The following is a 12,045-nucleotide window of genomic DNA, read 5'->3' on the forward strand; positions in this document are numbered from 1 at the left end:
TCCAATCCATCTGTATCCCTCGGCAAGCCCCAGATGAGCGAGTATTAGAGGGCCCACAGTTAGGTTAACTTAGTCCAGATCACTTGTGCCACAGGGAACCACCTTACGTCCCAAGCAGTTCTACGGTAGGACTTGTCACCTTCTGTGTTCAAGCTGTCCGTCTCAGACAGATGTTAAGAAATGCCATGCACGAACCAATTTTCCTTTATCTATGCAAAGTTTGCTATAGTGTTTCCACCTTGACCTGGCCCATATTTCTGTCCTCTTGCAGCTTATTTTACGTGCAGTACTGTACTCAATGGCACAATAAAACAACACTATGGTTATCATTTCCATAGCCTTTCTTTATGACTAGCATCATATATTTATTGTTAAACTCAGCAGTCATGATGACAATACTAGGCCAAGTTAAAGCAAAAAGAGTATAGCATTATCTTTCTCAACATTTATATGAAACTGACACCAGAAAGATGATGTGTTCATCTTTGTACACCCGTAATCATTCACAATATCCAGAGTTTCACTCATTGTTAAAAATATCAACCACTTTACTTTAAAGAATTTGTTCTACTTTATCAATTCACCCAATCATTATGCCTTACTATGTAATCCAGAGTTAAAACTTTAAATTATTCTGCTAAAAAAAAAAAAAAAAAAAAAAAAAAAAAAAATGCAACACACTACAGTATTACCCCGCTCTACATGTTTGTTTTTGGTTGAGAAATTCGCCATACACTTTCAAGATATCTACACCATGCTAGTGTACGGTCCTGTAGTGTGTTTGTTCTAACCTGACACATCCCTTACTTTTATTTTATTTTTATTTTTTTTTAGTTCAGTAGGTGGTCAAATGTAGTTAGTGGCATGCTCATTTAACTACCACAGTATCCCAGAAGACTCATTCCTACCTCATAACTTAGGTTCATCTAAGTATTCAAAATGTTGGAATGGCCCAGTTTCATCAGGTGAAAACAAACTGACTATAGTAAAAGAACTTCCTATATGAACAGATAAAATACAGCTTATTCTCCAAGATCTTAAATCTGTGTGTTTACATTAATAGTCCTTGTGAGAAGTTGCCAGTTTCCGACATTCTTTTTTCATATTGTTTCAATAAATTAGAGATTAACTGTCTATTAAAGTTTAACTGCTATCTACATACCTCACTGGCCAGTTTCCTAACTTACAGTACCAAACGTATGGGAAAAAACAGATACAATATTCTGGAACACATCCCTGACCTGTAATGCTTACAAGAGGACTTCAAGTTCAATAATATAAGTACTAGACAAACTACATACAGTAGTGTTCTAGCTACTCAATGTCAGAAAAAAACGTAGGGGTTTCTTACTGTGTTATCAAACCTTTCCAGCTCAAAAAACCTATCCTACACTAAATGCAGTTATCAGGGGATAGCAAGAACACAATGAAAAATCATTCCCTGACTCAATGAGATAAATTGCTCAAGGATTTTGAGCAAAGTTTAATACTCTTATATTTCAATGATACATTATTACCTCCCTACAGCTGAAACAATTGTAAGAGCTAATACAATTGAATGACTTGCTATTTATGTCCATGTGACAATAACAATGCCAACACCCAGTCAAACTCCATATTACCTCCTTTGTAGTGTAGGGGCCCCGAGACTACATTATGTTACAGCAGTTCAGTACATTTAAGTGAAGACGATTAGCCTACTCCCCTTGATAGCATTACATGACTGAAAAACCTCCCATCATCTCTTGGAAACCAAAATTATACAAGACCATCACTCTGACTGGGGAGTTTTAACCACCAGATGACCAGGTACAGTGAAACTTTATGACTGGGTATTTTCTTAAATTTCAAGTTTGTAACAAAATGCCTGTGTAAAATGGTAATGGTATATAACTACAGTACTGTATGCACAAAATTCGGCTTAAATTCTGTATTACACCAGTTGTTCATCTGTTTACAGAGATCTTTCCATACATGTTTATAATTAACAGTACTGTACTTTATCAGGCAGGAAACATTAATTAATTTTTGAAATACTGGTACAAAACATCTACTACAATACATAATTTACCAATTACCCATTGACATTGCAGGAGCAACTCTAATATTTGTAATGAATTTAAACAACAAGCATGAAATAATGGAGCTTTAAGATAGCTTCAAATTACTTATGCACAGAGATTGCTATTATCTATAAATTTATTAACAAACAGTCTTTCAGTAATTCTGATCAGGTAACTATATACAAAAATTCAACAAATCCTGACATACAGTATTTCCAGACAAAACAATTGTAGAAAAAGGATAATGGAAGAGTTACACTTCATTCTGATGATGTACTTTCATCTTATTCATGATCCTCCAGACAATTTCATTCAGTTTTGGAGACCTGAATTAATGAGGTTAGACATATCTTACATTTATCCCTTAACAACAGAGGTCTCCTCACAGCTGAATACAATCATCTGGAAGTAACAAGAATAAATTAATACAACATCGCCTGATAGAAGGGGTTTTGGGCAGTTGTTATAATACACTGTAACAAAATACAAAATAAAGACCACATACCACAAAGTGCAACATTATCGGAAGAAATTGAATCTCCTCCTTGATGGTAATAGTCCATTCTTATCAAGCAGAGCACCTTCAATGTCAGATAGGCCAGGAAGGCATGCAAGAGTGCCGAGGGCTGCAACTGAGGGTTTGCTGCGTAACATGTTGCCTGCTGCCCGAAGTATGTCCTCTCCTCTAACGTTACCTGCATTAAATTAGATACAATAAATACTAGTTATGTTACTTTCTTTTACAGCAATTTTATAGAGATTGCTAATTAAAGTCCTACTGCTATCTCTAAGTTGATCTGGCTGGCATAGGGAAGGTAGATAAAATTTTATCATTGTCACTCTGGTATGAGAAAGTCTGGTCATGCAGCAGACCTCATTAACTAAGAGAGATATAGATGAAGGAGGAAACTGAAGGTAAATGCTGTAAATAGAAAGATATGGCATTTCAGTGGGGAGTATGAATTACTGTATTTATTTTGTCACCCATATTATAGGGTAACCAACGAGATTAAATGAAATGTAGAATCAGAATGTGAAATGATATGCATAGGGATGTGAAGAGTTTTAAATAATGAAGAGCTGTAACATGTAACTGCTATCAAGCTTTATACAGGTATAGACTACTCCAAGATACGATACCCCTAGATGTGATACCCTGGCTTAGCACTGGGTGTAGAAATAACACCATACCCCGCCTAACGATGGCCAAATCCCGTTTTACCAATGGGTATAGATTTTCTTTTTACCAGTTATGATGATATTTTAGACAAATTTTGTGTTTAGATTGATTTATAAACTGTTTTTAGACTTAGATTGACGTGTTTTAGTCATAGGTGAGGTGAACATTGTCCTTTTGGTGTACAGTACAGTTTACAAAGTTTGATTTTTCCAAACTTATATTTGACTATTTTCAGATTTTATTTTTGGGTTTAGATGAGTTATAAACTGCTTTTACGCTTAGTTTAGCTTGTTTTAAAGCTATTTGGGGGTTTAGGTGAGCTAGAAACATGTTTTTGGACTCATCTGGGTGTGTTTAGGATTTGGTTGGAGGTGGAAACCCAAGGCTCAAAAACACACCCCCATACTTCACATGTTAAATCAACCTCAATATATCATACCCTGCCTAGCTTTGGATTTTTACTTAACCAACTGCATTGTTAAACTGAAGTATACCTGTATTAACTTCAAGTAAATAACTCACTAATCATTTCTATGAAATGCTGTGGTGGTAGTCTGGTGCCAGTAGCCAACACTTGCCGAGCAATATCCTCAAATACCACAGGCCGACTTTCTAGGTTCATCAACAGCATCGACTGTAGTTGAACTTTGGCTCTCTGGAAAACATGCAGTCCTTTTCAAATTTTGTATTAAAAAAAAAAAAAAAAAGCAATGACAATGCCACTAACTCCTTCAGGACATTATCTTCCAAGTCACGAAAATTGCGGTAAGAGTTTTTGCCTAACGGCTTTGTAATAAATGACATGAAATTTTCAGCTTACAAAAATATCCAATAACTAACGTCATCATAAAGAAGAGATTTATTATTACATTTTTATGTACTTTACAAGCAGTAGAATCATAAAAGAAGAGGTTTATTATTACATTTTTATGTATGGTACTTAAAAGCAGTAGTAGGTGGAGGTGCTCACCATCCACACACTCAATGTAGTACTGCTCTTGGGTGACTGCCCTTTCCTCTCTTCTTTCCTTCCTTCCTTCTGCCTGTCTTTCTTTCCTCTTCCTTCTGTCTACGGATGACTCTACATTGAGTGACAAGTCAAATGATATCCTGTACACCAGGAAATCATTTACCGTACTACACTGGCTGGTAACCATATAACCAAATTATGATGCCTGGTGGTTTAATGTGTAATTAAGGCGCTCCAACAGGACTGAGCCGGTACAGGTTTATATCCAAGGGATGGCTGGGGTTTACTGCTCACATAATGCCACTCAGGGATGAGTGAGGCAGGTCACTCTCATCTTAAATGTCAGGACCAACTTGCCTAGTCCCGAGCTCTTATGTTCCTCACTAGATTAGATGATGAATGAATGATCAAAAATCATTTATTGTACTAATTCAAAAATACTTTACATATCCATAATTTCATATAATTCTAAAAATTCTTCATCATCAGCATTGGAGGGCATAATACTGGTTACTGTAAAGTGTGGCTTTCAGTTACACATTTCAAAATGTGTTCCATAATTTCCCCCAAAGGATGTCTTAGGATTCATGCCTGACTCCTGCATAAGGCACATTATATAAGGTAGAAAATCCATTTCCCCTATGACCTAATTTTTCCCTACAATATGACCAGCAATAATTAAATGTCACATTCCAGGTCCATGACTAAAGTGATGGGTGAACTGGGACAAGGAAGAAACAAACAATATGAATGTGACCAGACCAAGAAGCAAACTCAGGTTCTTCCAGTTTGTGAGACAGACATGCTAAACAATACACCACCAGGTACCTTGAAGGCTGCTCACCTCAAGTTCCTCCTTGCTTATGTATCCAACCATGGCAGCAAATTCCCTAGTGATAATCTGTGTGAGCTCAGCTAGATGAGAAGGGTGGGCAGAGGCATGGATGCAGAAGAGGCCACAGTCATTATATGAATGGTTATATGCTGTTGCATTGTGCATCCAGTGGTATCTGGAGGGGAAAAAAAAAAAAATAATAGGACGATGATGACAAAGGAAAACAACATACCAGGCACATTTATACTTTTAAAAGAATGTACAGACAGCCACCTACTGTCACAAATGAGAAGAATCAAAACTCTTTGAGCTATTTTCCTGATATCGATACAACTCGTTACCATAATCACCATAAACCAATTTCCCGCTACATGTACATGCATGATGGAGGTACTTGAGAGGAAAGGTATGCCAGTTCCCCTCAACTTCCTCCTTATTCCTCCAAATGAATTTGTGAACTGCAGGAAAAGTACAACTCAGCATGCAGTTCATTCAAATGAACCACGGAACCACAACAGGAACTCTCATCTACATTTACTTTTGGACTGTGACACTCAAACACTGAAGAAAAATATAATACTGTACAGTAATAAATTATCATACCTATTGAGAACATTAGTATAGAGTCTGGTGTACATTCCCTTGCCTGGGCCCCCAGCACTAAAGCTGCCACCTCCTCCCATCATCATGTTGAGGACACAGCAGGTTACAAAGTCATTGTGCTGGTGGCTAACTGACTCTAGCCCAATCACCAGGTGGGCCAGTTCAGGCAATGGATTCGGACCAAGGGAAACGTCTGACAGGTCCATTTCATCCTAGTAAAGGAGATGAGTTAACATTACCACTGTTATTAATAATGACTTGTTTTCCCCATTTGCAAATGAGGCAAGTAGGCCCCAGAAAACAATGAAAGCGAAAATATGAAAGTGGGAGAACTATCAACGACATAAGACATGTATCAGTACATAATATTCAATTAACTACAAATTAGTATATTCAGGAATCAGTTATTTAAAAACAAAATACAATACAAAGATTTGAATTTTACTAAAGGAGATCAATAAATCAACGCCCATCCCTCTGTCACTGAGTTTATCAACCATGCATTATTTGTTCAACTCACCTTAACAATCCCTCCTGTGTACTGTGAAACAGAGTTATCCACAGCAAGAGACCGTGTATTGGCTAATTTTGGATCCATCTCCCATATGGCGGGTTTCTCAACAAAATACCTGGGTGATAAAATTGTCATTTCAGCATCCATGTTATGAATCAGCAGTAGCACTACTCTTAACATTAGGTTTCATTTAATTAATTAATTATTAAAACTGGTGCAGTAAAATCTGGAAAATATATAGTATATCTAACATACAAAGAGAAGTTTAGCATTATGTGCATAGGATATTGTAAGTGCTTTACAGTATACTGATGTTAATATTATAAAAACAGTTTTACTTCCAGTCACCAAAGTCTTCCTACTTTTGTGCTTGCTCAACCAGTGCATCATGATCAATGCCCACACCAGCCAGGACCATGCGTGATGGGGTGTGGTGGTGCTTTAGGTAGGAGAACAGCAGTGACTGATCAATCTTCACAACATTCTCAGTTGGGCAGATCTTGGGCAGGCCCAGTGTGTTATCTCGGAAAGCAGCCTGAGTAATGCATAAAGCAACAAAGTAAATGAGCAAATATATATTTACAATAATAATAATAATAATAATAATAATACGAACAAGAATGTTACAATAAACTGATAGTTATCTATGCATCTTATTTCAAATAAGGCAGTGCATCTAACAGACTATCACCTGACACCAGAAATCTTTCTTACAACACCAACTTTCAATAAAAACTCTAAAAAAGAACTCTTGATGCATTCAGCTGAAGTGTCCAGAACAACAACAATCTCTCAGATGCATACACAGTGTGTGACACGTTTAACTCATTTGTTTATTCTGGCAAAGAAAATTTACGTCATGTAGTTGTTACAAAGCAGACATATATCAACATGGTAACTACTACCCCAATACTGGAGTATCTATTCTTTAACAAATATAAAAAGATGATGTGGATTCATCAACTCACAGCATGAATCATCTCCAGCAGCAGTGTGTCCTTTTCTGGGCGTAATTGCAGGTCTTCCAGGTCAAAGGTCACAGCCATCTGAGCATCTAATACCTTAGGAGACATAATAATCAGTTAACTTTGCAGTTTTATGTATTATTTCACTGACTCAAATTACAGTATTTATAATAGCTCCAACATGCCTGCATGTGTTGGCCTTGGTCACCTAATGGTAGCACATAGGAAAATGACTGCAATATTGTTAAAGACCAGGTTAACTCTTTAAAACCGAGAGGCCTTCTCTAAACTGAATTAAATAATCTGGTAGTAACCAGACTAATATACCTATATGTAAATGATTTTAAAGAATCTACTTTGTACTCTGATAAAGTAGATTGCATGTCATTAATCTGAATAAACAAATACACTACTGTACTGTATTACCATAAACTACTGGTGTCTAATGCAAAAGTGGTAAATAATACTGGACTTCTTGTTACAGTTATAAAATAATGATTACCAATTACAGTATTTTACTGCATACAATTATATATGAACAGAGAACACAATACAATGCCCCACCTCTTCAGGAGTTAGCTTAGGTCTGAGGACAACTTCTGACATGATTTCAACAGCTTTAGCCATGCCTTTTGACTCCACAGATGTTGCATATATCAAGGTATCCCTGGAAATATAAGGCATTCATTGTCCAAGCAACGTTAGTATGATGCAAATTGTCTATCTATCTATCTATTGCCAGACACCTCAATCCCGTTCGGGGTGGCTACAAACACATCGCCTCCACGTCGCCCTGTCCCCCACCATTTCACTACCCTGCTCCCAACTCACACCCCCCCTCTCTCATATACCTCTCCACTCCATCCCTCCATCTCATCCTCAGCCTCCCCCTCCCTCTCCCCCCCTCCATCTCACTCACATACACTCTCCTTGTCAGTCTCTCACCTCCATCCTCTCCACATGGCCAAACCACCTCAGTGTGTTCTGGTTCCAATACCCACAAGAGTTAAATTTCTATCTATTTATCTATCACCTAATCCCCTTTTGCCTTAGGAGGAATGTACGGATTCAGGGCTAGGCTACTCAGTCCCGACATTTACAGCAAGGGTGACCAAACCTTCCTCGCCAGAGTGACATCATTTGAGTAATAAGCCACAACCAGTCCTCAGATGCAAACTTTGCAGGTCCCATTCTGCTGACATTTAAGGCAAGGGTGACCAAACTCTCTTGTCTGAGTGGCATTTTGTCAGAAATAAACTCAAACCATTCCTGAGATGGAAACCTTGCGGGTCCCATTTGTCTGAAGTACCAGTACCTTCACCCTCTAGACCATCCGGTGTATGCATCTGGTTATATGGTTGCTACCCAACATAGTAAATGGTTCCTGGAATGCAGGAAACTATATGGCTTGTCACTCTGTGTAAAGTCACATGAAGTTTACAATTTCAAGTGAGTGGATGGTGGGTGCTCCCACCTATCACAATGAAAAGGAAACCTTGTGTGTGGTGGGGAGGGGAATCAATGGTGAGTTATGAAACCACTGGAATATGCTGAAAACCTAATTGCAACATTCAATATTTTCAACTTAATGAACACCTTAATATACTGTACCTTGAAGACTGGCAGTCACATATCCCTCCAAGTTTTTCAAATGTTCCCATTATATCTTCACGAGTCATATTTTCGGTTCTCTGCAATACAAGTATCATGTCTGTAATGAGTAAGTCACTGAATATGAATAACAAAAATACTTAAGGTATCTGCAAAATAACAAAAGAACACAACATACTGCTGATTAAATTCATATAAATTATTTCTAAGTTTTTAAAAATGTCAGCAGTCCAGAATAATGGAAGTTAGGGCTGTCAACAAACTAGCATTTGACAGTAAGATATGAACAATCATTTTTCTGCCAGTTAACTGAGATATGTACAGCATTTTGTATTTAAGGTTACATTTATGCTGGATTTGCATTGTTATAACTAACTACCGTAATTAGCAAAGATGACAGTGCATTGGGCTGAGGAGAGAATGTGTGAAAAAGTAATGTATTTCAGTCCAGACTGAGAGTTATTAAATGATAGCAATGAATGAGTGAAATATAAAAAAACAAACAGAACCAGATGGAAAGGACTGCACACCTTCATAACTCAGATGTGAAAGAATGGCTTCCTTACAGATGACATGTGGATGGTACAGCCAGTGTTATGGAACCACGAATTTCAGAAATTTGATAGTATTTATATAAGTGACAAAAGATATTATTACCGAGGAATTCTACTGAATCTTAACTGTAGTGGAAATGAAGCTTGGACTTAACTGGACAGATGCAAGTCGAGCGTGGATATGAGTTATAGGAATGTTCATTTTCATTTATAAAGGCTCCAACATGCTTGCATGCGTCAACCTTGGTCACCCAACGGCGGCTCTCTGTGCTGCTCAATCACTAGCAGCCTCCCTATTTAGTTCCTTATCCCTGAGGTCACACTACGACCTTGTCCCAGGTCTTTTTCGGTCTGCCTCTGGCAACCCAACCCTCAACATTCACACTTCTCTTGTAGAGGCAGACTAATGAGGAAGATATGTCTTGTGGTACCGATTTGATAGTGCTGGAAAGTTACCTTAAGAGGGTGTAGGCAGGTATAGCACATGGACAGTAAGAGAATGACTATGTGAGTGAGGCTGAAGGAGAGAATGGGAGAAAGTGACCAAGGATGAGATGGAATGACTGAGCTGAAATGTACCGGTATGGTATATCAGTATGAGTGATGTGGGATCGAGAGAGCTGCCTAGTGCCCGAGGACAATGTAAAAATGGCCAGTTAGTGTTAGACTTACCCCAAATGCCAGCTTCTCTAGGAAATGAGATATTCCACTTGGATATGCCACCTCGTACCTACTGCCACTGTCAATAACCACTGAAAATAAAGATATAAAGTGTACAACATTTCTGCAATCTCAAAAATCTGCAGCTAGAGCTATGACAATTGATGCTTAGTGTGATGGAAAAAAAATGTGCTGAGTAAAAACTCTTGATGGTCTATTTACCAGGTATCTATCTATAGCCAGATGCCATAATCCCGTAAGGGTGGCCGTTTGTCTTGGAATTTGTTGTTTTACAAGGAGGGGCACTATTATTCTGCCAACCCACTCGTTGAAACGTAGGGATCATGTACGGCTTGGTTATAAATATGGTTACCACCCAGCACTGTAAACTGTTTCCTGGCTTATGGGAAACCATTAGGCTTGTCACTCAATGTAAAGCCACCTCAAAAAAAAGAAGAGTGACAAAAAGTGATAGGAAAGATGGGAGAAATAGGAAGAGAGGAGGGCAGACACACAAAATGAATGACAATGGTGATGAAAGAAAAAGAAGTTGGCAGTATTGCATCAAGTGAGAGGATGATGGTCTTGATAGTATAGTTCAGAATATTTTAACGTTCAAATTACCAGTATGGAATTGCTTTAATATCATGGGCTGTATCAGCTTCTAGAGAAACCATCAAAGGCTGAGAGAGAAGCTTTTTCTGCATTTTGTGTTTTTCCTCCATGGAATTAACAATGAGTACAGTACAGTACAGTATTCCCAGCTTCAGCCATTATGACTGTAAGTCATAAATTACATTGTATGAGTTTTACACAAAAAATTCATCATCACAGCCATTAAACACACATACACTGTAACCATACCATAAAGGACTCACCTCCAACAGTACAAAAGTTGCCAAATTTGGGTTCCGAAGCCACACGTAGTCCATTTTCAAGTGTGGTAACCTTGGTTTCATAGCAAGATTCTGAGGCTGATGAATACAATGGCTGAGCCAGCCATGACACAGGTTCACTTAATGGTATTTTGGTGATGGGAGTGCCAGCCTTCACTCCAGCCTCTCCACCCGAACAAAGCCGCACAATGGATGTGGTGCATCTGAAATCATAATTTATTACCTTCGTAGAATACTGTAATGTACTCTATCATAGTGATAATGGTGCACTTACTCTGATTATGTGATGTAAATATGATGTAATCACTTCAAAAAACTTATCAGGCAATTTTTGAAAAGCATAATGCTAGCACTGACCAACTGGTAACTACCAACATGGCCACATGATAGCACTGACTAACCAGGAACTACCAACATGGCCACATGATAGCACTGACCAAACAGGAACTACCAACATGGCCACATGTTAATTTAATTTTTTTGAGTCACAATAACTGTATACTGATCTTTGCAAACACCACAAAGTGATCTATCATTATTTCTAAAATTGTTACTGAATACCATACTGTCATTCAGAACTGATGACACTGAGAGCTTTTCTTCAAGGCTCAAACTTCTTTTTTAGCAATAAAACAACTCGACGGCTTTGCTTATGTCTGAGGTGAACAAGTATTCGTCTGTAACCTCAGAATAATTACATGTTTTATATAATACACACCAGAACAAATCTTGAAAACAGAAGCTGAATAACTTTGTACTGTGCCAGCAAAGCCCTTAATATGAATCTCTGATGACAAAACGCACTGTTAAATTATATAGTACGTAGATAGAGAAAACAAGAAAGGCATAATTACTTAGGCAGAGCACGTCTCACACTACAAGAGAACATATTCCTCTCTCCACACTGGCAGCGGCACTAGCAATCGGGCAGTCGACAATAACACAAGCAGACGCTTCTATAGACGCTGGAATAACACGTGGATTATACGTTCCGAACCTCTTGATTCTAAAGTAAGAGCATCAACATATGGTTGTTAGTGGTTTGAAGTATCGTATTCAATTACTTTCGGTTTTATTCATCGCTAACCCAAAGTGCTGTAACCTTCAACTCGAGTATGTAGATTGTATTTTAATTTGTGTAGCACAAGGTTGGTATTCAGCTTGTCGCCTGTAACTGAGGTATGTTTCGTATTT

General features: G+C 38.0%; 1 protein-coding gene across 1 annotated transcript; it reads right to left on the minus strand.

The window, feature by feature from the left end:
- Positions 1 to 1,914: 1,914 nt before the first annotated feature.
- Positions 1,915 to 11,756, minus strand: LOC145400126 (mitochondrial-processing peptidase subunit alpha). The gene is made up of 12 exons (XM_080272636.1): positions 11,706 to 11,756; positions 10,834 to 11,054; positions 9,968 to 10,047; positions 8,742 to 8,821; positions 7,695 to 7,797; positions 7,134 to 7,226; positions 6,528 to 6,700; positions 6,172 to 6,280; positions 5,652 to 5,863; positions 5,058 to 5,223; positions 3,766 to 3,898; positions 1,915 to 2,758 (listed from the first exon to the last, which is right to left on the minus strand). Exons 1-12 carry the CDS (start codon positions 11,738 to 11,740, stop codon positions 2,583 to 2,585), a joined length of 1,581 nt encoding a protein of 526 aa, XP_080128762.1. The 5' UTR covers positions 11,741 to 11,756; the 3' UTR covers positions 1,915 to 2,582.
- Positions 11,757 to 12,045: the final 289 nt, after the last annotated feature.

Source organism: Coenobita brevimanus, chromosome 51 (assembly GCF_032717465.1).
Source record: "Coenobita brevimanus isolate Jiangsu-jjx chromosome 51, ASM3271746v2, whole genome shotgun sequence".
NCBI classification, from domain to species: domain Eukaryota; kingdom Metazoa; phylum Arthropoda; class Malacostraca; order Decapoda; family Coenobitidae; genus Coenobita; species Coenobita brevimanus.

What these genes read in the sequence shown, in the direction of transcription:
- LOC145400126 (XM_080272636.1), bottom strand. Translation starts at nt 11,740, where the DNA reads ATGTTCTCTTGTAGTGTGAGACGTGCTCTGCCTAA. An exon ending in TGTGACTGCCAGTCTTCAAG is followed by an intron (nt 7,798 to 8,741) that starts GTACAGTATATT and finishes TTATATTTCCAG; the next exon opens with GGATACCTTGATATATGCAA. An exon ending in GCATTTCATAGAAATGATTA is followed by an intron (nt 2,759 to 3,765) that starts GTGAGTTATTTA and finishes AATTTAATGCAG; the next exon opens with GTAACGTTAGAGGAGAGGAC.